The sequence below is a fragment of the Ovis aries genome, chromosome X, assembly GCF_016772045.2.
Source record: "Ovis aries strain OAR_USU_Benz2616 breed Rambouillet chromosome X, ARS-UI_Ramb_v3.0, whole genome shotgun sequence".
Classification (NCBI taxonomy): domain Eukaryota; kingdom Metazoa; phylum Chordata; class Mammalia; order Artiodactyla; family Bovidae; genus Ovis; species Ovis aries.
In genome coordinates, this window is record NC_056080.1 from 69,297,701 (window position 1) to 69,323,473 (window position 25,773).

At 39.5% G+C, this 25,773-nt stretch overlaps 1 protein-coding gene across 3 annotated transcripts in view; it reads right to left on the reverse strand.

Annotated features, from left to right (window-relative positions):
* The window catches only part of LOC101106237 (fibronectin type III domain containing protein 3C1-like), a 101,405-nt gene that overhangs the window by 43,755 nt on the left and 31,877 nt on the right, over positions 1–25,773 (reverse strand). For 2 of the 3 annotated variants that reach the window (XM_015104712.4, XM_060408116.1), the window contains exons 2-9: positions 15,371–15,487; positions 13,255–13,374; positions 12,870–12,945; positions 9,236–9,312; positions 2,639–2,930; positions 1,235–2,062; positions 672–724; positions 208–350 (exon numbers count right to left, since the gene is read on the reverse strand). In XM_015104712.4, coding sequence (XP_014960198.1) covers positions 208–350; positions 672–724; positions 1,235–2,062; positions 2,639–2,930; positions 9,236–9,312; positions 12,870–12,945; positions 13,255–13,374; positions 15,371–15,451 — 1,670 coding nt within the window. In that variant the 5' untranslated portion in view covers positions 15,452–15,487. Of the gene's footprint in view, positions 1–207; positions 351–671; positions 725–1,234; positions 2,063–2,638; positions 2,931–9,235; positions 9,313–12,869; positions 12,946–13,254; positions 13,375–15,370; positions 15,488–16,440; positions 16,575–25,773 lie in introns of all 3 variants that reach the window. The other variant, XM_060408117.1, reaches the window with a different exon arrangement.

The following is a 25,773-nucleotide window of genomic DNA, read 5'->3' on the forward strand; positions in this document are numbered from 1 at the left end:
TAAAATACCTATGATTCAATGAATTTTGTGAACTGACCCGGCAACCTACCACCACTTATAAAACTATTTCTGTAGAAAATTACACCCAAAGCTTGAAAAAAAACCTGCAGAAAAATCTTTAGTACTTAGCTTAGGTGTAAGCTAAGGTTTAGAGAGCATATTTGAATTGAATTATGAGAAAAGAGAGATGATTAAAAAGAGACTTACGTATATACATTTGTGTATTTTCCATTTTTACCACTGTTAGATATTGCTAATTCAAATGTTACAGGGGGTTTAGTATGATTGCATTTCTCAGAACCATGTGTCTTCCACGAAATAACAGCAGAGCTTGTCTGAATATCGGAAACCTAAAACAAATAACAAGAATTCAAGGAGGATACTTAAAAATTATAATTTGTAATTTATGGTGTAATCTTTCCATAAACCTTGCTTGATGCTAAGTATATCATTCTTTTCATATTAGGTGCTTAAATACTGTGACTAAACAATGAGCTATTAATATTATCTTTAACAATGCCACACTGGATCTTTATGTACTTAACAGCTAAAGAAGATTATGAAATTATATCCAGGTAAAGGCTTCAAATTAAAATATCAGTGAATTTTCCTGTTTTACAGTGACAAAGCAAATGAAAATAAATACTTAAATAGTCTCTTTAGTTACTTACTACAGGTTTCTCAATGCTGAAACAGCAAGACTTTCCATGTTCTGTTCTGCATTCTAAAAGTAGAAAAATAACCCCCCAAAAATATTACATTGGCAAAAACAAGATAAAGGTAGATGCCCATTACCCAACTACAAATATATCATCACCAAGAGATCTACTAACACCTATTAGCAATCTACATTAAAAGTTTTTAAAAAAGAAAGCAGTCTAAAACATATGCCATTAAATAAACTCTAACAAAAGGTAAAGTTCTCAATTTAAATAAAATCATGTGAACTTTTTAGGATGATAGAGTAATTTTCAATGTTTTACTGGCAGATAACTAGAAACAATTATGTGATATGTATATAAGATACCTGACATGTTTTGCATGAAGATGATCATTTCTCCATAATTTAAAAAGGCAGCCTAATTGTGGTTTTATTAAGAATTGGGAAGTAAGGGTACAAAAAAGGCAACTGGAAATGGGAGCAGAAAATGGCACCTAGATATTTAAAATGCCCTGAGACTCCTAACATTAGGATGTCTGTTCACTGGTGACAGAACCAAAATCCTCACCTTACCTTTTTCTGCAGTATTTGATGATAGACTCTTGCTTTGTTTTCCACCTGGTTTCTGCTTGATGTCTTCGCTTCCTGGGTTGATGCATTTGTTTCCATGACTAATTTCAACATGAGCACTAGCAGTGTTGGAAGTGCTGGTCGCATTGGCTGTATTGAGAGCAACATCAGTGGCAGAAGTACTTGGAGCACTTTCAGAGATGGGAGGGTTGGGAGCACTGTCAGGAATGGAAGAGCTTGGAGTACTGTCAATAGGTGGTGGTGTGGGAGTGCTGTCAGAGGTGGAAGTCTTGGAGGCATAATTAGTGCTGGAAGGGCTCTGAACATTATTTTCATTGGTGGAAGGGTGCAGATCAGTGTCTGTGGTGGAACTATTAGAAGCATGGTCAATGGAAGAATTCAAGGGAGTATTGTCAGTAATATAAGTGCTTGGAGGGTGGTCAACAGTGTCAGTACTGGGAGTATTGTCAGCAGTGTAAATGTTCAGAGCATTGTTCACAGTGCAGGTACTCAAGGTGTCTTTGGTAGTATAAGTGCATGGAACATTGTCTATAGTGTAAGTGCTGGAAGTATTGTCCACAGTGTAGGTGCTTGAAGTATTGTCAACAGTGCAGGTGCTTGGAGCATAGTCCACAGTGTAAGTGCTCAGAGTACCAGGAATATTGGAAAAATCATTAGCTTGGTTCAAAAGCAGTGAGGTGTTGGTAATCATACAGCTATTTTTGTGTCCATCAATCTGGCTTTCTTGCATTTCTTTCTTCATATGTTCTTCCATTTCACCAGCCCTTTCATCAAGTTGGTTATAATTTGCTCTCCCATGGGAATAGGTTTCTAAAAGAATAATGAATACTGCTTAATAATTACAATAATTACTTATCTCAAAATGTTTTAAATCTTTTTCAAACCACCAAAAGCACTCATAAACCATGCTTTACTTAAAAAAAGTCTACTTTGCTTTAATACAGATGTTAATGTGTGTATTTATTATGTACTGAAGTATACAGAAAGAAAACATGAGCAAATACAGATGGTATTTTCCTAGGGAGTAACTCTACTTCCAAATTTTAAGGTTTTAAGATGATTATAATGTGTCTTTTATAATACCACTGTATGCCATTAATAATGAAAACATTCCTTTATGATTTGTCAATATGATTCTATAGATCCAGTCAGTAAAATAAATATCATAAATTACATGCTAAGTCAAAGTACAAAAAATTTATAGAAAATTCTTTTTATGGGCATTTTGCATAAGACATAAACCAATGCCTCTTATTATCCATCATAATATATATGCATGAAATGCAATTTATTGAAATATGTCTTCTTTTTAAATTTTAATAGTTGCCCACAGCTGTTAATTTTAACAAACTAAAAAATCTCCTGTTTAAGAATATTATATACTACCATGCTGCTCATGATATATAAATGCTGCTGGTGGTGGTGGCAGTGGTGGTGGTGGTGGCAATGGTGGTGGTGGCAACAGTGGTGGTGGTGGCAGTTGCTGCGGCACAGGCTCTTGAATGTAAGGTGGCAGAAATTCCCCTTGAGATGTGGGATATATCAGTTGAGTGGCTTGTGGATACATAAAAGTTGGTGCTATGAGGTGTGATACTTGTACAGGAGCAGACGTGGTCGTGTAGTAGTCGGTTGTCTGAGGCACAATGATAATTTTTCGAATCCCATTTTCTTCCACCACCTAAGATGGAAAACAGAGTCATAAACGTATTAGAATCCATAAAAATCAGAATTTTCCTACTATGTTTTAGATTTTTATTCTATGCTCTAAAACCATAAAGGATCAAACACCAATAATGAAGTAAAACTATGTCAAGCGGGAGGCAAGATATTTCTTCCTTTTCCATACATTTTTTAAAAATGTAACTTTTGACAATAGATAATATATTGTCATGGTTCAAAACCATAATGTATTAAAAATACATGAAAAGTTTCCCTCCTAAACCTTATTTCCCTCCAGTAGATTACTACTGTTCTTGGTTTCTTATGAAAACTTCCAGAATTTCTTTATGCCTTACAAGCAAATAAGGATACAGATTCTTGCTTTTCCTTCTTAAATTACATACAAGTAGCATTATTTGCACATTCTGTAGTTTGTTTTTTACACATAGAAATATAACTTGAAGATCTTTCTATATCATACATAGGGCTTCCCCCTCCCCCCCCTTTTTTTCATTGCTGCTTATTTGCTTAGTGCTCCATTATCTCGTTAAATGGATATACTTCAACAGTCCTCCAATGACAGGCTTGTGGGTTGTTTCCAGCCTTTTGTGATTACAAACAGTATTATAACAAATAATTTTTTATTTGCTATTTATTTGTTACATTTTACATTTTATTTGTTACATTTATTATTCCACATTTATAAAAATACATCTTTGGATAAATTCCACAATGTAGAACTGCTGGATGAAAGGGTACATACATTTATATTTTTGTTAGACATTGCCTAAATAGATAATTCCATTTAGAATTAAACCATACTATATTGACTTTTGGGCTTCCCTGTTAGCTCCGCTGGTAAAGAATCTGCCTGCAATGCAGGAGACCCCCAGTTCGATTCCTGGGTAAGGAAGTTCCCCTGGAGAAGGGATAGGCTAACCACTCCAGTCAGTATTCTTGGGCTTCCCTGGTGGCTCAGATGGTAAAGAATCCACCTGCAATGTGGGAAACCTGGGTTCGATCCCTGGGTTGAGAGGAGCCCCTGGAGGAGGGCATGGCAACCCACTCCAGTATTCCTGCCTGGAGAATCCCCATGGACAGAGGAGCCTGCAAAGCTATAGTCCATGGGCTTGCAAAGAGTTGGACATGACTGAGTGACTAAACACACACACACATATTGACTTTACTATGTTCTTGATCTCCACAGCCAAGCAATAGAAAAAGACATATTCTCAATTGTAAAATTTCTGAGGCCATGTAATATCCTATTAATCTCTATAGGAGCCAAAGCCCTCTGCCCATTTTAAGTACTTGATAAACATATGAGGAGGCTTTAAAAAGTGCCCATTGTAGGCTGCCATCACAAAGTCTACAAGCAATAAATGCTGGAGAGTGTGTGGAGAAAAGGGAACCCTCTTACACTGTTGGTGGGAATGAAAACTAGTACAGTCACTATGAAGAACAATGTGGAGATTTCTTAAAAAAAAACTGGAAATTGAACTGCCGTATGACCCAGCAATCCCACTGCTGGGCATACACACTGAGGAAACCAGAACTGAAAGAGACACATGTACCCCAATGTTCATTGAAACACTGTTTACAACAGCTAGGATATGGAAGCAACTTAGATGTTCATTGGCAGACTAAAGGATAAGCAAGTTGTGGTACATATACACAATGGACTATTACTCAGCTATAAAAAAGAATGCATTTGAGTCAGTTCTAATAAGGTGGATGAAACTGGAACCTATTATACAGAGTGAAATAAGTCAGAAAGAAAAACACCAATACAGTATATTAAAGCATATATGTGGAATTTAGACAGATGGCAATGACAACCCTATATGCAAGACAGCAAAAGAGACATAGATGTAAAGAACAGACTTTTGGACTCTGTGGGAAAAGGCAAGGGTGGGATGATATGAGAGAATGGAATTGAAAGGTATATTACCATATGTAAAATAGATGACCAGTGCAAGTTCAATGCATGAAGCAAGGCACACAAAGCTGGTGCTCTGGGACAACCCAGAGGAATGGGGTGGGGAGGGAGGAGGGAGGGCGGTTCAGGATGGTGGGACACATGACATATACACCCATGGTTGATTCATGTCAATGTATGGCAAAACCCATCACAATATTGTAAAGTAATTAGCCTCCATATAAAATAAATAAATGAATTTTTAAAAAAGTGCCCTTGTAGTCTGACAACTGACAATGAAATACTACTGAACTAAAAATACTAAGTAATTTTAGGGAATAATGCCCACAACTGTCAGAAGCCTTTACAGTAGCAATTGTAATAGATAATTAAGACTGGTTAAAATATATAGAAACAAACAAAAACAATGAAGTATTAATGAATATGAAGAGATCCAAATTTATTAGATGAATAAGGCATTATTTACAAGACAGTCTAGAGAGCGGTCATGATCAGGAGTGGTGGCTGAGAGGAGCTACCACACGTCCAAGGTCAGGAGTGGCAGCCGAGAGGAGCTACCCCGCATCCAGGGTCAGGAGTGGCGGCTGTGAGGAGATATCCAACGTCCAAGGTAAGGAGCAGTGGTTGTGCTTTGCTAGAGCAGCTGTGAAGAGATACCCCATGTCCAAGGTAAGAGAAACCCAAGTAAGACTGTAGACTCTGAGAGAGGGCTTCAGAGGGCAGATAGACTGAAACCACAGTCACAGACAACTAGCCAATCTGATCACACGACCACAGCCTTGTCTAACTCAATGAAACTAAGCCATGCTGTGTGGGGTCACCCAAGACAGACGGGTCATGTTGGAGAGGTCTGACAGAAAGTGGTCCACTGGAGAAGGGGATGGCAAACCACTTCAGTATTCTTGCCTTGAGAATCCCATGAACAGTATGAAAAGGCAAAAAGATAGGGCACTGAAAGATGAACTCCCCAGGTCGGTAGGTGCCCAATATGCTACTGGAGATCAGTGGAGAAATAACTCTAGAAAGAATGAAGGGATGGAGCCAAAGCAAAAACCACATCCAGCTGTGGATGTGACTGGTGATAGAAGCAAGGTCCGATGCTGTAAAGAGCAATATTGCATAGGAACCTGGAATGTCAGGTCCATGAATCAAGGCGAATTGGCAGTGGTCAAACAGGAGATGGCAAGAATGAACATCGGCATCCTAGGAATCAGTGAACTAAGATGGACTGGAATGGGTGAATTTAACTCAGATGACGGTTATATCTACTACAGTGGGCAAGAATCCCTTAGAAGAAATGGAGTAGCCATCATAGTCAACAAAAGAGTCCGAAATGCAGTACTTGGATGCAATCTCAAAAACGACAGAATGATCTCTGTTCGTTTCCAAGAGCAGCAAACCATTCAATATCACAGTAATCCAAGTCTATGCTCTGACCAGTAACGCTGAAGAAGCTGAAGTTGAACGGTTCTGTGAAGACCTACAAGACCTTTTAGAACTAACATCCAAAAAATATGTCTTTTTCATTATAGGGGACTGGAATGCAAAAGTAGGAAGTCAAGAAACACCTGGAGTAAAAGGCAAATTTGACCTTGGAGTACAGAATGAAGCAGGGCAAAGGCTAATCGAGTTCTGCCAAGAGAACACACTGGTCATAGCAAACACCCTCTTCCAACAACACAAGAGAAGACTCTACACATGGACATCACCAGATGGCCAACACCGAAATCAGATTGATTATATTCTTTGCAGCCAAAGATGGAGATGCTCTATACAGTCAGCAAAAACAAGACTAGGAACTGATTGTGGCTCAGATCTGCTGCTGCTGCTAAGTCACTTCAGTCGTGTCCGACTCTGTGTGACCCCATGGACGGCAGCCCACTAGGCTCCCCCATCCCTGGGATTCTCCAGGCAAGAACACTGGAGTGGGTTGCCATTTCCTTCTCCAATGCATGAAAGTGAAAAGTGAAAGGGAAGTTGCTCAGTCGTGTCTGACTCTTAGCAACCCTATGGACTGCAGCCCACCAGGCTCCTCCACCCATGGGATTTGCCAGGCAAGAGTACTGGAGTGGGGTGCCATTGCCTTCTCCAGTGGCTCAGATCATGAACTCCTTATTACCAAATTCAGACATAAATTGAAGAAAGTTGGGAAAACAACTATACCATTCAGGTATGACCGAAATCAAATGCCTTTTGATTATACAGTGGAAGTGAGAAATATATTTAAGGGACTAGATCTGATAGACAGAATGCCTGATGAACTATGGACAGAGGTTCATGACATTGCACAGGAGACTGGGATCAAGACCATCCCCCAGAAGAAGAAATGCAAAAAAGCAAAATGGCTGTCTGAGGAGGCCTTACAAGTAGCTGTGAGAAGAAGAGAAGTGAAAAGCAAAGGAGAAAAGGAAAGCTATATACATTTGAATCCAGAGTTCCAAAGAATAGCAAGGAGAGATAAGAAAGCCTTCCTCAGTGACCAGTGCAAAGAAATAGAATGGGAAAGACTAGAGATCTCTTCAAGAAAATTAGAGATACCAAAGGAACATTTCATGCAAAGATAGGCTCAGTAAAGGACAGAAATGGTAGGGGCGTAACAGAAGCAGAAGATATTGAGAAGAAATGGCAAGAATATACAGAAAACTGTACAAGAAAGATCTTCATGGCCCAGATAATCACGATGGTGTGATCACACACCTAGAGCCAGACATCCTGGAATATGAAGTCAAATGGGCCTTAGGAAGCATCACTACGAACAAAGCTAGTGGAGGTGATGGAATTCCAGTTGAGCTATTTCAAATCCTGAAAGATGATGCTGTGAAAGTTCTGCACTCAAAATGTCAGCAAATTTGGAAAACTCAGCAGTGGCCACAGGACTGGAAAAGGTCAGTTTTCATTCTAATCCCAAAGAAAGGCAATGCCAAAGAATGCTCAAACTACCACACAATTGCATTCATCTCGCATGCTAGCAAAGTAATGCTTAAAATTCTCCAAGCGAGGCTTCAGAAATACATGAACGGTGAACTTCCAGATGTTCAAGCTGGTTTTAGAAAAGGCAGAGGAACCAGAGGTCAAATTGCCAACATCTGCTGGATCATGGAAAAAGCAAGAGAGTTCCAGAAAACATCTATTTCTGCTTTATTGACTATGCCAAAGCCTTTGACTGTATGGATTCTAATAAACCCTGGAAAATTCTGGAAGAGATGGGAATACCAGACCCCTTGATCTGCCTCCTGAGAAAGCTGTATGCAGGTCAGGAAGCAACAGTTTGAACTGGACATGGAACAACAGACTGGTTCCAAATAGGAAAAGGAGTACGTTAAGGCTGTATACTGTCACCCTGCTTATTTAACTTATATGTAGAGTACATCATGTGAAATGCTGGCCTGGAGAAAGGTCAAGGTGGAATCAAGATTGCCGGGAGAAATATCAATAACCTTAGATATGCAGATGACACCACCCTTATGGCAGAAAGTGAAGAAGAACTAAAGAGCTTCTTGATGAAAGTGAAAGAGGAGAGTGAAAAAGTTGGCTAAATGCTCAATATTCAGAAAACTAAGATCATGGCATCTGGTCCCATCACTTCATGGCAAATAGACTGGGAAACAGTGGAAACAGTGTCAGACTTTATTTTGGGGGGCTCCAAAATCACTGCAGATGGTGGTTGCATCCATAAAAGCTTACTCCTTGGAAGGAAGTTTATGATGAACCTAAACAACATATTAAAAAGCAGAGACATTTCTTTACCAACAAAGGTCCATCTAGTCAAGGCTATGCTTTTTCCAGTGGTCATGTATGGATGTGAGTGTTGGACTATAAAGAAAGCTTAGTGCAGAATAATTGATGCTTTTGAACTGTGGTGTTGGAGAAGACTCTTGAGAGTCCCTTGGACTGCAAGGAGGTCCAATCTGTCCATCCTAAAGGAGATCAGTCCCTGGTGTTCATTGGAAGGAATGATTTTGAAGCTGAAACTCCAATACTTTGGCCACCTGATGCGAAGAGCTGACTCACTTGAAAAGACCCTGATGCTGGGAAAGATTGAGGGCCGAAGTAGAAGGGGACGACAGAGGATGAGATGGTTGGATGGCATCTCTGACTCACAGGACATGAGTTTGGGTAAACTCCGGGAGTTGGTGACGGATAGGGAGGCCTGGAATGCTGTGGTTCATGGGGTCACAAAGAGTCAGACATGACTGAGCAACTGAACTGAACTGAGCTAGGGAGGTTTGGTTAAACATCACTGCAATTGCTTTTTAGCATTCATGATAACAATAAATTGAATAAATAATTGGTATTCTAGAATTTCTCTTATCATACAGTAATGTACAAAGAACTGTTAAATGATGGCCTAGTGCTAAATACCAAAGAAACCTACAGTAGTATACCTGAGACATGTAACCAGGAGGAAGATATATTGGCGGCAAAGTACCACTTGGTGACATCAAAGGTACATCAGCAGGTCCTAAAAGAGAATTATTATTAATAAAATTTATGCTTGGGGCTGGTGCATGGGGATGACCCAGAAGATGTTATGGGGAGGGAGGGGGAGGGGGGTTCATGTTTGGGAATGCATGTAAGAATAAAGATTTTAAAATTTTAAAAATAAAAAAACTAAAAAAAAAATTTTTTTAAAAAATCCATTTAACTTTGCACAGTGGAAACTAGTTCCAAGTGTTAACAAGTCAGCCATTTTGAAAGTGTATTTTGTTTACTTACATAGGAGACTAGGTAGGAATGTAGATAAATCAATACAAATTCATCACAATGATGAAAAATAACCAAGGCACCTAATGGGGATTGGGTGAAATTTATATCATAAAAATTTTGGCCAAATACGCAGCTAGTGTATTTACTTCCAGTATAATTGTTTTTGCACTTTTCAGGTGGTGCCAGTGGTAAAGAATCTGCCTGCCAATGTAGGAGACACAGGAGACATGGGTTTGATCCCTGGGTTGGGAAGGTCCCATGGAGGAGGGCATGGCAATCCACTCCAGTATTCTTGCCTGGAGAAACCCATGGACGGAAGAGCATGGTGGGTTACAGTCCATAGGGTCGCAAAGAGTCGGACATGACTGAAGTGACTTAGCACATACACATAATTGTCTTTTACTTACCCATTTTACTCACCTATCATAGTTGTATGTTGAATAATAGAAGCTTTACTCTGTATCATAAAATATATTTTATAATGATATTATATAAAAAATTTAATTTTACCATGAAGGCTTTTAACTAATATTAGCAAAGTGAAATAATTTGGGAGGAACAACATAACATAAAGGACCCAATGCTACTCATGTGATGCCTTATATTTATACTAGGTATTCTTACTATCTTAAAGACACACTACATAGGAAATAAAAATACAACACAGAATAGAGGCATTTATATGTCATCATTCTTTTGTTTATCTGAAATTATCATAATTAGTGCTTAGTTGTAAAAGTATATGTGGCTTTTTTTCAAGGCCTAGAATGGTAATTAGCTGTTAATAAGGGGGAAAATAATAAAGATGAGTTTATGGTAAACTGTATATAGCAGCCATATGGAACCCAATGCTAAATGATGTTTCAAAGCATTTTGAGACATAGCTCAAAATCACCTTCAGATGCAAAATAATTGGCATAAAAACAGAAACAATAACTGCACTTTGAAATAATTAGTAGTAAATCTTTTTAAAAAGTTATTATTATTATTTATTTATTTTATCTGTGCTGGGTCTTTGTTGCTGTGCAGGCTTTTCTCTAGTTATAGCAAGCAAGGACTACTCTCTAATTGAGGTGTGTGGGCTTCTCATTGTGGTTGCTTCTCTTGAGCACAAGGTCTAGGGTGTGCAGACTTCAGTAGTTGCAGCACACGAGCTCTAGAGCACAGGTTCAGTAGTTGTGGCGCATGGGCTTAGTTGCCCTGTGGCATGTGGGATCCTCTGGGGCCAGGGATCGAATCTGTCTCCAGCTGCACATTTGCTATATACACATGTATATAGATATCAAACTTTTAATAGTTATATATAAATAATTTCCCCATTTTTATACATTTTTCTATCTTAAATGTTTAGTGTAGTGCTAGAATGGGCTTCCTAGGTGGCTCAGTAGTGAACAATCTGCCTGTAATGCAGGAGTCACAGAAGCAGGTTCAATCCCTGGTTAGGGAAGATCCCCTGGAAGAGGGTATGGCAACTCACTCCAGTACTCTTGCCTGGAGAATCTCATGGACAGAGGAGCCTGGTGGGCTACAATCCATAAGGTCACAAAGAGTCGGACATGACTGAAGCGACTTAGCTTAGTGCTGGAATAGGCTAGGCATTAATGAAATACTTGTTGAATGTATGAATGAATGAGTTGTCTGAAGCACTCACCAGTCTCCTATCAGAGGATAGTCTAAAACTATCAGTGGTTGTTCAATTCAGATCAGTCACTGAGTCGTGTCTGACTCTTTGCGACCCCATGAATCACAGCACGCCAGGCCTCCCTGTCCATCACCAACTCCCGGAGTTCACTCAAACTCATGTCCATCGAGTGGGTGATGCCATCCAGCCATCTCATCCTCTGCCGTCCGCTTCTCCTCCTGTCCCCAATCCCTCCCAGCATCAGAGTCTTTTCCAATGAGTCAACTCTTCGCATGAGGTGGCCAAAATATTGCAGTTTCAGCTTCAGCATCAATCTTCCAAAGAACACCCAGGACCGATCTCCTTTAAGATGGACTAGTTGGATCTCCTTGCAGTCCAAGGGACTCTCAAGAGTCTTCTCTTGAACACCACAGTTCAAAAGCATCAATTATTGTGCACTAAGCTTTCTTCATAGACCAACTCTCACATCCATACATGACCACTGGAAAAACCATAGCCTTGACCCTTTCTTCTCCTGCCCCCAATCCCTCCCAGCATCAGAGTCTTTTCCAAAGAATCAACTCTTCGCATGAGGTGGCCAAAGTACCGGAGTTTCAGCTTTAGCATCATTCCTTCCAAAGAAATACCAGGGCTGATCTCAGTGATTTTGGAGCCCCCCAAAATAAAGTTTGACACTGTTTCCACAGTTTCCCATCTATTTCCCATGAAGTGATGGGACCAGATGCCATGATCTTAGTTTTCTGAATGTTGAGCTTTAAGCCAACTTTTTCATCAAGAGGCTTTTTAGTTCCTCTTCACTTTCTGTCATAAGGGTGGTGTCATCTGCATATCTGACATTATTGATATTTCTCCCGGCAATCTTGATTCCAACTTGTGACAATATACAACCTTGATGTACTCTTTTTCCTATTTGGAACCAGTCTGTTGTTCCATGTCCAGTTCTAACTATTGCTTCCTGACCTGCATACAGGTTTCTCAAGAGGCAGGTCAGGGGGTCTGGTATTCCCATCTCTTTCAGAATTTTCTACAGTTTATTGTGGTTCATACAGTCAAAGGCTTTGAATAGTTGCCAAATCTGGACCTTTTCAAATGGAATTCTTAATTAATTGTTAATTTTTATAAATACTTTACATGAAGGTTTGTAGTAACACTAGCAAGATGAGTCCTGGTTGTTCTGTTGATATTATGCTCCTATGAGGAGATCTAGCCAGTCCATTCTGAAGGAGATTAGCCCTGGGATTTCTTTGGAGGAAATGATGCTGAAGCTGAAACTCCAGTACTTTGGCCACCTCATGTGAAGAGTTGACTCATTGGAAAAGACTCTGATGCTGGGAGGGATTGGGGGCAGGAGGAGAAGGGGATGACAGAGGATGAGATGGCTGGATGGCATCACTGACTCAATGGACGTGAGTCTTAGTGAACTCTGGGTGTTGGTGATGGACAGGGAGGCCCGCTGTGCTGTGTTTCATGGGGTTGCAAAGAGTTGGACATGTCTGAGTGACTGAACTGAACTGAACTGAACTGATGAGGAGTATATAAACTTAAGAGCACTCAATATGGCTCAAACAAAAAAAGGATATTAGGGAATTAGATTACTAGTAAAATCATCTCACACCAATATTTAAATTCACCTCTATTTGATATCAAACAACATACATACTTTTACTGACCTTGAATATTTTGAATGCTCCCATCATTGGACTTGATGGTGAGGATCTCCCCAGGGTTAACGTGCACCAATATAATCTAGAAACAAACCATTCTTTAATGGCATATTTTCTATTAATCTATGAAAAAATCATTATTATCTTTTTGAAAAAAATATTCAAAATCACTAATTGGGGTCGAAAATGCTCAAGGAGTAGAGTACAACTAGGCACTAATTAAGAGGAGGTCCTCCCTCACCCAAGTAAAACTTAATATAATAGGATAATAGGAAATAGGTATATTGAGATGGAGGAACCAAATTCCACCCCTCAAAAAAAAAATCTGCAAAAAAATTAAAAAAAAAACAACAGAAAACTAAACTTATCTGAAGGAAAAATTCAGACATACTTGTTGTACCCAGTATTGAGGACAAGAAGGCCATCTGGTATATCTCTTGGGATGAGTCATCATTTGTGAATAATTAGTAGTACACTGTGTTCCAACAGTGGTATCCAGATAACTCTCCATCTAGTAAAAAAGTAATTTTAATTTTAATAAGGTCATTTTTATGCTGGCTGCTTTTGACATGGTGATGTCAAAATGATAAGCTAGAAGTACAATATTTGCTCATTTTTTTTAAGCTCTGAAGAAAAACAGAGACCTTTTCACATTCAGTTCAGTTCAGTTCAGTCGCTCAGTCATGTCCGACTCTCTGCGACACCATGGACTGCAGCACGTCAGGCTGCCCTGTCCATCACCAGCCCCCAGAGTTTACTCAAACTCATGTTCATCGGGTCAGTGATCCAACCATCTTATCCTCTGTCGTCCCTTCCTCCTCCCACCTTTAATCTTTCCCGGCATCAGGGTATTTTCCAGTGAGTCAGTTCTTCCCATCACGTGGCCAAAGTCAGGTGGTCTGGTATTCCCATCTCTTGAAGAATTTTCCACTGTTTATTGTGATCCACACAAAGGCTTTGGCATAGTCAATAAAGCAGAAATAGAAATTTTTCTGGAGCTCTCTTGCTTTTTTGATCCAGTGGATGTTGGCAATTTGATCTCTGGTTCCTTTGGCTTTTCTAAAACCAGCTTGAACATCTGAAAGTTCACAGTTCACGTATTTCTGAAGCCTGGATTGGAGAATTTTGAGCATTACTTTGCTAGTGTGTGAGATGAGTGAATTTGTGTGGTAGTTTGAGCATTCTTTGGCATTGCCTTTCTTTGGGATTGGAATGAAAACTGACCTTTTCCAGTCTTGTGGCTACTGCTGAGTTTTCCAAATTTGCTGACATATTGAGTCAGCACTTTCACAGCATCATCTTTTAGGATTTGAAATAGCTCAACTGGAATTCCATCACCTCCACTAGCTTTGTTCATAGTGATGCTTCCTAAGGCCCACTTGACTTCATATTCCAGGATGCCTGGCTCTAGGTGAGTGATCACACCATTGTGATTATCTGGGTCGTGAAGATCTTTCTTGTACAGTTCTTCTGTATATTCTTGCCATCTCTTCTCATCTGCTTCTGTTAGGTCCCTACCATTTCTGTCCTTTACTGAGCCCATCTTTGCATGAAATGTTCCCTTGGTATCCCTAATTTTCTTGAAGAGATCTCTGGTCCTTCCCATTCTATTGTTTTCCTTTATTTCTTTGCACTGGTCACTAAGGAGGGCTTTCTTATCTCTCCTTGCTATTCTTGGGAACTCTGCATTCAAATGGGTATAGCTTTCCTTTTCTCCTTTGCTTTTCACTTCTCTGCTTTTCACAGCTACTTGTAAGGCCTCCTCAGACAGCCATTTTGCTTTTTTACATTTCTTCTTCTTAGGGATGGTCTTGATCCCTGTCTCCTGTACAATGTCACGAACCTCTGTCCATAGTTCATCAGGCACTCTGTCTATCAGATCTAGTCCCTTAAATCTATTTCTCACTTCCACTGTATAATCAAAAGGGATTTGATTTAGGTCATACCTGAATGGTGTAGTGGTTTTCCCTACTTTCTTAAATTTAAGTCTGAAATTAGATTACATATGTAGATAAGACTTTTCTTCAATAGATTATCTTAAATGGGTAAATGCTAAATCCAAATCACGCCCTCTTTCTTTCTGGAGACCAAGTCTGTGGGTAGATGTCATTGTTGCTCAAAATGATGCTTTTAAATATTAGCAAGTTGAACTTACAGCTATGAATGAGTATGAAGGAAATTGAATCTACTTTAGAGTCATATTTAAAATCATTCAACAGAATAAACTCTGGGCCATATAACTTTGAGACACATTGCCAGGACTTCTGAGCCTGCCAGTGGAGGCTACAAAAGAATCTAAATCCACCCAAAAGGAGGTTAAATATCACTCAAGCAGTTTTAAGAAGATAAGTAGATGTTGATAAAAAGACTAAAAACTTACAAGATAAGTGACAAATCATTAAAAGTGACACAGTTTTTCCAAATAAAAGCTAATACTGAATTCAATAAAAATTTGAACAGTTTTAATGAAAAAAAAAACAAAAAACAAAAAACAAAACTACCCTTACCTGATGTATAGGATCTCCATTGATCAGTGGAGTTAAAAGAGGCATTTCAGTAAGAGTAGATGCAAGCCCATGTTCAGTCATGTCTAAAAAGTTTGGCTTTCACAAAAAGTGATGTTTCTAAAAAGGGAGTGAAAACTTAGATTAATCAAATTAAATCACAGTGATTTTATTTTATTTTTTAATATAAATTTATTTATTTTAATTGCAGGTTAATTACTTTACAATATTGTATTGGTTTTGCCATACATCAACATGAATCCACCACAGGTATACACGTGTTCCCCATCCTGAACCCCCCTCTCTCCTTCCTCCCTGTACCATCCCTCTGGGTTGTCTCAGTGCACCAGCCCCAAGCATCCAGTATCATGCATCGAACCTGGACTGGTGATTCATTTCATATATGATATTATACATGTTTCAATGCCATTCTCCCAAATCATCCCATGCTCGCCCTCTCCCACAGAGTCCATAAGACTGTTCTATACATCTGTGTCTCTTTTGCTGTCTCGCATACAGGGTTATCATTACCATCTTTCTAAATTCCATATCTATTCCTTAGTATACTGTATTGGCGTTTTTCTTTCTGGCTTACTTCACTCTGTATAATAGGCTCCAGTTTCATCCACCTCATTGGAACTGATTCAAATGTATTCTTTCTAACGGCTGAGTGATTTTAAATGACAAAACCTGATGAAATATTCCTAGGAAAATCCATCAAATAATTTTTCTCTCCAGAAATATTTACTTAACTGAAATTGTGTCATGGCTACATTTCAAAATAATCATTTGTTTTCATAAATGAAAAAATCGAAAGTTAAGAGTAGAGCTTTGAGTGTTCACTCTTCACTCATTAAATAAAGATAGCTTCATTTTACAGTGTGAAGAATGATTTAAACAAGTTATTGGTCATTTGATTCACTCAGATCAAGTTCAGTTAATTTCCAATCTATGATAACTGCCAAATAAGACTTCATATTGCTTAGAAGGCTTTAAAAATTAACTAGATCCCTTTTAAAATGATAGGACCACAGATATTTATCTTAACTGTTTCAGATACTAAAATCAAGTACCTTAAATATAGCTCAAAGCTTTAAATCCAAACCTTTAAACTTAGAATACTTTCCAGGTTCAAATACTGCATGTGTAGATGGAACCAAGTGATAAAATATGGTGTAACAGTCCAGATCCTTGGGTCCATATACACCTGGACAAAAATCAGAAAGAAAAATATGTTTTTGAAGGTGGAGAAAGAGGATACTCAAGAAGAAACCTCTTGGAGCTAGGCAGGTCTCCAAATGAAATGTGTTGCTGTGGTTCTACATCTCCGTGGTAACTACTGATGCAAAAGAATTTTCACTATGTCATAATTCTAGTCACTGCTTACATCATTTCCTTACCAAGTTTTTTTTTTTTTTAAATGCAGTCTTTGGATACTTTTTACTTGTGAATATAGCTTTTCAAAAATGAAAGATTTAAAGAAGTATGGAATGCATCTAGCAGGAAAATGCATATATTCTCTTAGCTTAGGATTATAAGAAACAGTTACAAACTTAATGTTTTAAATACTACTCAACTGTGAAAAGCACCTTAGACTAATTTATTGTTTTTTTTTTTCATGTTAGCTATGATATCATTGTATTCATGTAACATGTCAAAATCTGGATCGGTTTGACTTTTTAAAACAATTTATTTTTAATTGAAGGGTAATTTTTTTTACAATATTGTGTTGGTTTCTGCCATACATCAACATGTATAGCCAAAAATTTGTTTCATTCATGACTAGTAATTGTTTTCTTAGGCCATTTTAATGATGGGATTGATCAAGATTTAAAACAACCTACAAAGACATTTAAAAAATGGAGACTGGCAACAAACTGTTTTTGTGTGTGTGTGTGTATGTGTGTGTGTGTATGTGTGTGTGCGTATATGTGTGTGTATATATATATATCCTCCCATTCCTTACTGTTCATTTCCACTAGAACTTACAATTATTGGTGCCCAGGGTATGTCATATTAATAGAGTTTGTTATTCACCTCTTTATCTTTGCTATAGCTCTGCACCAATTTAGACCTAGGATTAATTTAATCATTGAGTCAATCTTGGGTGACATCCATTCATTAACAGATTCTAAGCAGACGGGTAACTATCTCTCAGTAAAAATTGAGAAGGGAGTTTCAATTACTTTGAAACTAAAATTTATTGGAATTAGATTCCCTAACGTATAAATGTTTTAAGTATTCTTATTTGTTAATAAGTCAATGTTACAGATGATTAAATGCCCCATTTAGATAGATTGTTTCAAGTATTTCAGTATTTCAGTTTCCACTGTTTCCCCATCTATTTCCCATGAAGTGATGGGACCAGATGCCATGATCTTCGTTTTCTGAATGCTGAGCTTTAAGCCAATTTTTTCACTCTCCTCTTTCACTTTCATCAAGAGGCTTTTTAGTTCCTCTTCACTTTCTGCCATAAGGGTGGTGTCATCTGCATATCTGAGGTTATTGATATTTCTCCTGGCAATCTTGATTCCAGCTTGTGTTTCTTCCAGTCCAGTGTTTCTCATGATGTACCCTACATATAAGTTAAATAAGCAGGGTGACAATATACAGCCTTGACACACTCCTTTTCCTATTTGGAACCAGTCTACTGTTCCATGTCCAGTTCTAACTGTTGCTTCCTGACCTGCATATAGGTTTCTCAAGAGGCAGGTCAGGTGGTCTGTATTCCCATCTCTTTCAGAATTTCCCACAGTTTATTGGGATCCACACAGTCAAAGGCTTTGGCATAATCAATAAAGCAGAAATAGATGTTTTCTGGAACTCTCTTGCTTTTTCGATGATCCAGCAGATGTTGGCAATTTGATCTCTGGTTCCTCTGCCTTTTCTAAAACCAACATAACCAGGAGGAAAAATAAATAAATAATTAAACCCCACAGATTACGTGCCCAACAATAACTCCCAGCAGAGAAACAGTGCAGACACCAGCATCTGCCACTAGCAAGTGGGGACTGGGCAGGAAGGCTCAGGCTGCCTTGCTTAGGGTAAGAACTGGGCCTGAATGCCCCAAGGGCAATCTGAGGGAACTAACTTGAGATAGCAAACCAGACTGTGGGATAGCTATCCCGTGAAAAGCCCCAACCTAAGACACCACCAGTCCTGCTCACAGAACAAAGGACTGAGCAGAGCTAGCTGGCTGTGGACTGGCCCATCCCCCGCCTGAGACAGGCAGGCAAGGGCAGCCAGAGCCAGAAGGGAGCAATCACTGCCACAGAAGGGCATCATCTACCAAACTGCAAACAGGCTTTGTTGCTAACCAAGACTTGGGATTCTGGATGGTTGACATCTGCCGGGAGGGTCTCAGACAGAGATTAGCTCCCCAGAAGAGACACACGGCACACCTGAGAAGGCGCGCCAGTTGTACACACAGAAAACAGAGCAGCAGGGACGGGGGAAGCGATAAGTCGCAGTGACCGCACTAGCCAAGCTCCTGGTCACCTGAGCTTCTTGGACCTGGGAAGGACACAAAACGCAGGCCCAACCAAGTCTGCACCTTTGTGGAGTACCTGAGTACCTGAATCTGAGCAGCGTAGACCTGGGAAGTGCGTACAACCCAGAACTGGCCTCAGACATTTCCTGGCAAAGCAACCTAGAGCCTAAGCAGTGTAGACAGGGAAAGCACACATGCTGTGAGTAGGGGCAAACCCAGTGTGGTGAAGACACTGCGCACATACACCAGTGTTATTTATTTGCAGTGTTCCTCCCTCCCCACAACACGACTGAACAAATGAGCCTAAAGAAATGTCCACCACCGCCCCCTTGTATCAGGGCAGAAATTAGACACTGAAGAGACCAGCAAACAGAAGAAGCTAAAACAAACAGAAGGAACAGCCTTGGAAGTGACATGTGCAATAGACCAAAACCCTGTAGTTAGCACCGACTGCATAGGAAGGGGCTTATAGATCTTGAGAAGTATAAGCTGGATCAAGGAACTATCTGAAAATGAACTGACCCCACACTCTCCACAACAACACCGGAGGAAGTCCTAGATATATTTTTACTATTATCATTTTTTAAATTAAAAAAAAAACAACTATTTTAAGTCCTCTATTACTCCTTTAATTTTCACTTTTATTACTTACTATTACTGTGCAAAAAAGACTCTATTTTTTAAAAGAAAATTCATATATATATTTTATAATTTTTGTTACTTTTCTCTTTAATATTGTATTTTTGAGAATCCAACCTCTACTCTAGATTTTTAATCTTTGCTTTTTCATATTTGTTATCAATTTTGCACCTTTAAGAATCCAATCTTCAGTACCTATTTCTACTTGGGAGTGAGATTACTGGCTTGACTGCTCCCTCCCACTTTGGACTCTTTTTCCTCCACCAGGTCACCTCTATCTCCTCCCTCCCCCTTCTCTTCTCTACCCAACTCTGTGAATCTCTGTGTGTGTTCTGGACGGTGGAGAACACTTAGGAAACTGATTACTGGCTGGATCTGTCTCTCTCCTTTTGATTCCCCCCTTTATCCTCCTGGCCACCTTTGTCTCCCTCCTCCCTATTCTCTTCTCTATGTAACTCTGTGAACCTCTCTGAGTGTTACTGACTGTAAAGAGTACATAGGGAATTGATTACTGGCTAGCTTGCTCTCTCCTCTTTGATTCCACCTCACCTCATCCTGGTCACCTCTATCTCCCTCCTCCCTCTTCTCTTCTCCATGTTATTCTGTGTACCTCTCCAGGTGTCCCTCACTGTGGAGAAACTTTTCATCTTTAACCTAGATGTTTTATCAATGGTGCTGTATAGATGGAGAAGTCTTGAGGCTACTGTAAGAATAAGACTGAAAATTAGAGTCAGGAGGCTTAAGTCCAAAACCTGAGAACACCAGAGAACTCCTGACACCAGGGAACATTAATTGACAGGAACTCATCAAACGCCTCCATACCTACACTGAAACCAAGCACCACCAAAGGGCAAACAAGTTTCAGAGCAAGACATACCATGCAAATTCTCCAGCAACACAGGAATATAGCCCTGAACTTCAATATTCAGGCTGCCCAAAGTCACACCAAACACACTGACATCTCACAATTCATTACTGGACACTTCATTACAGTCCAGAAAGAAGAAATCCAGCTCCACTCACCAGAACACAGACACAAGCTTCCCTAACCAGAAAACCTTGACAAACCACCCATCCAACCCCACCCACAGCGAGGAAACTCCACAATAAAGAGAACCCCACAAACTGCCAGAATACAGAAAGGCCACCCCAAACACACCAATATAAACATGATGAAAAGGCAGAGAAATACCCATCAGGTAAAAGAACAAGATAAATGCCCACCAAACCAAACAAAAGAGGAAGAGATAGGGAATCTACCTGATAAAGAATCCTGAATAATGATAGTGAAAATGATCCAAAATCTTGAAAACAAACTGGAGTTACAGATAAAGAGCCTGGAGACAAGGATTGAGAAGATGCAAGAAAGATTTAACAAGGACCTAGAAGAAATAAAAAAGAGTCAATATATAATGAATAATGCAATAAATGAGATGAAAAACACTCTGGAGGGAACCAACAGTAGAATAACGGAGGTAGAAGATAGGATAAGTGAGGTAGAAGATAGAATGGCAGAAATAAATGAAACAGAGAAGAAAAAAGAAAAACGAATTAAAAGAAATGAGGACAATCTCAGAGACCTCTGACAATGTTAAATGCCCCAACATTCGAATCATAGGAATCCCAGAAGAAGACAAAAAGAAAGAACATGAGAAAATACTTGAGGAGATAATAGTTGAAAACTTCCCTAAAATGGGGAAGGAAATAATCACCCAAGTCCAAGAAACCCAGAGAATCCCAAACAAGATAAAGAAAGAAAGAAAGGAAATGAAGTCACTCAGTGGTTTCTGACTCTTTGTGACCCCATGGACTGTAGCCCACCAGGCTCCGCCGTCCATGGGATTCTCCAGGCAAGATACTGGAGTGGGCTGCCATTTCCTTCTCCAGGGAATCTTTCAGACCCACGGATCAAACCCAGGTCTCCCACATTGCAGGCAGAGGGTTTAATCTCTGAGCCACCAGGGCAGACCCCAACCCAAGGCAAAACACCCAAGACACATATTAATCAAATTAACAGAGATCAACACAAAGAACAAAGATTAAAAGCTGCAAGGGAAAAGCAACAAATAACACACAAGGGGATTCCCATAAGGATAAGAGCTGATCTTTCAATAGAAACTCTTCAGGCCAGGAGGGAATGGCAAGACATACTTAAAGTGATGAAAGAAAATAACCTACAGCCCAGATTACTGTACCCAATGCCCCAAGCAAAAGACACAGACTGGCTGAATGGATTAAAAAAAAAAAAAGGCCTCTATATATGTTGCCTACAGGAGACCCACCTCGAAACAAGGGACACTTATAGACTGAAAGTGAAGGGCTGGGAAAAGATATTCCATGCAAATAGAGGCCAAAAGAAAGCAGGAGTAGTAATACTCATACCAGATAAAATACTTTAAAACAAAGGCTGTGAAAAGAGATAAAGAAGGACATGACATAATGATCAAAGGATCAATCCAAGAAGAAGATATAACAATTATAAATATATATGCACCCAACATAGGAGCACTGCAATGTGTAAGACAAATGTTAACAAGTATGAAAGGGGAAATTAACAATAACACAATAATACTGGGAGACTTTAATACCCCATTCACACCTATGGATAGATCAACTAAACAGGAAATCAAAAAGGAAACACAAACTTTAAATGATACAATAGACCAGCTAGATCTAATTGATATCTATAGGACATTTCACCCCAAAACAATGAATTTTACCTTTTTCTCAAGTGCACGCAGAACCGTCTCCAGGATAGATCACATCCTGGGCCATAAATCTAGCCTTGGCAAATTCAAGGAAATCAAGAGATACCTGGAGAAACAGGCAAGTTTGGCCTTAGAGTACAAAATGAAGCAGGGCAAAGGCTAACAGAATTTTGCCAAGAGAACACACTGGTCATACCAAACACTCTCTTCTAATAACACAAGAGATGACTCTACACATGGACATCACCAGATGGTCAATATGGAAGTCAGACTGATTATATTCTTTGCAGCTGAAATGCTCTATACAGTCAGCAAAAATAAGACCTAGAGCTGACTGGCTCAGTTCATGAGCTGCTTACGGAAAAATTTAGACTTACGTTGAAGAAAATAGAGGAAACCACTAGGCCATTCAGATATGATCTAAATAAAATCCCATATGATTATACAGTGGAAGTGATAAATAGATTAAAAGGATTAGATCTGGAAGACAGAGTGCTAGAGAATTATGATGGAGGTTCAAAACATTGTACAGGAGGTGGTTAGCAAAACGATCCCCAAGAAAAAGAAATGAAAAAAGGCAAAATGGTTGTCTGAGGAGGCCTTACAAAAAGGCCTACTGAGAAAAGAAGAGAAGGAAAAGGCAAAGGAGGAAAGGAAAGATATATTCTTCTGAATGCAGAGTTCCAAAGAATAGCAAGGAGAGATATGAAAGCCTTCTTCAGTGAACAGTGCAAAGAAATAGAGGAATGCAATAGAATGGGAAAGACTAGAGAGCTCTTCAAGATTAGAGGTACCAAGGGACCATTTCATGCAAAGATGGACACAATAAAGGACAGAAATGGTATAGACCTAACAGAAGCAGAGGATATTGAAAAGAGGTGTCAAGAATACACTGAAGAACTGTACAAAAAAGATCTTAATGACTGAGGAAAACACAATATTGTGGTCCCTCACTTAGAGCCAGACACTCTGGAATGTGAAGTCAAGTGGGCCTTAGGAAGCATTACTATGGAAAAAGCTAGTGGAGGTGATGGAATTGCAGCTGAGTTCTTTCAAATCCTTAAAAATGATGCTGTGAAAGTGCTGCACTCATTATGCAAGCGAATTTGGAAAATTCAGCAGTGCCACAAGACTAGAAAAGGTCAGTTTTCATTTTAATCCCAAAGAAGGCAAAGCCAAAGATTGTTAAAAGTACCACACAATTGTGCTCTTATCACACACTATCAAGGTAATGCTCAAAATCCTTCAAGCCAGGCTTCAACAGTATATGAACCAAGAGCTTCCAGATGTACAGGGTGGATTTAGAAAAGGCCGAGGAGCCAGAGATCAAGTTGCCAACATCCGTCGGATCATAGACAAAACAAGGGAATTCCAGAAAAACATCTACTTCTGCTTCATTGACTATGCTAAAGCCTTTGACTGTGTGGATCATAACAAATGGTGGAAGATTCTTAAAGAGATGAGAATATCAGATGGCCTTGCCTGCCTCCTGTGAAACCCATATGCAGGTCAAGAAGCAACAGTTAGAACCCTACACGTTACAATGGACTGGTTCAAAATTGGGAAAGGAATATATTAAGGCTGTATATTGTCACCCTGCTTATTTAACTTATATGCAGAGTACATCATGCAAAATGCTGGGCTGGAAGAAGCACAAGCTGGAATCAAGATTGCTGGGAGAAATATCAATAACCTCAGATATGCAGATAACACCACCCTTATGGCAGAAAGTGAAGAGGAACTAAAGAGCCTCTTGATGAAGGTGAAAGAGGAGAGTGAAAAAGCTGGCTTAAAACTCAACATTCAAAAAACTAAGATCATGATATCTGGTCCCATCACTCCATCACAAATGGTTGGGGAAACAATGGAAACAGTGAGAGACTTTATTTTCTTGGGCTCCAAAATCACTGCAGATTGACTGCAGCCATGAAATTAAAAGACACTTGCTCCTTGGAAGAAAAGCTATGAGAAAGCTTGACAGCATATTAAAAAACAGAAACATCACTTTACAGACAAAGATTTATATTCAAAGATATGGTTATTCCAGTAGTCATGTACAGATGTGAGAGTTGGACCATAAAGAAGTCTGAAAGCCAAAGAATTGATGCTTTCCAACTGTGGTGCTGGGGGAAGCTCTTGAGAGTCCCTTGGACTGCAAGATCTACCCAGTCAATCCTAAAGGAAATCAACCCTGAATATTAACTGGAAAGACTGATGCTGAAGCTGATGCTCCAATACTTTGGCCACCTGATATAAAGAGGGTAACAGGCAGGAAGGTCAGGGGTCTCCAAAGAGAGGAAATAGGCTGCAAGTGTCAGACATTCTTCTCTCTCTTAAATTTAAAAGGAGGTTTCTCTTAAAATACTGTGTTGCCATAATGACACCTGGTTCCACCTGAAGTTAACTATTCTCAAACCTTGAGTTAACCAATGCATTTTTCTTATGGAAATGTTTGTCTTAAGCTATGTTAATGTACTGTGTATTTACCCCAGACTCTTGTCTTCAAGTCAGTTGCACCTAATGGCTCAGAACCTACTTGACAAACCATTATGTTATACTCAGACATTGTTCCCCTAATCTATGTAAACGAAACTATTTGTATATTAATCTGCCCTTCTACAAGATTCAAGTCAATCATTTTGTGGCCCGGGATGACTTGTCTGGTGCAAGATTATCCCCAAATACAGCTTATGGACGAGGGGCCTGGTGCCATTTTGAGTTTTAAGACATTCCTTTCTTTCATTAACAAACTGCTAGTGACTATATAACATCCAGCTGAAGACTAGCAGGGGGGTACTCTTTCTGCCCCCTTCTGATGCCTGTGTCAGAAGCTTTCTCTATCTCCTTTATACTTTAATAAAACTTTATTACACAAAAGCTCTGAGCAATCAAGCCTCGTCTCTGGCCCCAGATTGAATTCCTCTCCTCTAGAGGCCAAGAATCCCGGCATCATTTCGTGGTTCAGCAACAACCTTTCATCTTGGGGGCTCACCCGGGATCCTTTAGGACAAGGAAAGAATGCTTGGAGCTCTAGTTCTTTGTTCTCCTAGTGAACACGTTTTCTGCTGTACTTTACCAACTCTATGGTGTGGTTGTGTGAATGAGTGACATGCCCTGTGCGAAGCAAGTGAGGAGCCCTGCTCTGCGGTTCCACAGTGATCTCATATGGCTTATGGCAAAAACTTGTCGGGGGTTTATACCGACCCGCCAATGCCAAGAGGCACCCAATGTCTCCTTCAGGGACAGACCAGAAATGGACAAAGCGTGTGGACCGAACTCTCCTTTCTCAGTCAAACTTTTTGATCTCTTTGACCATTTCATAACTCCTTGGGAATTAGAAGTACTAACCTAATTTATCAGATCATAGACTTTCAAGGGACTTGTGATCTATGCTGTTACTGGGTACTGTGACTTAGGTCCCAAACTTAGATTGGTAGTTAGGAAGTGCCTAGCTTTGCTAGGAATCAGAAGTTCAGAAGCTAGATGGAGCTCTAGCTCCATGAGCATCTCTGAGGTTAAAGGTTTCTCAGATTGGAACTACAATTTTTTTTTTTTTCCTTTGGTAACGC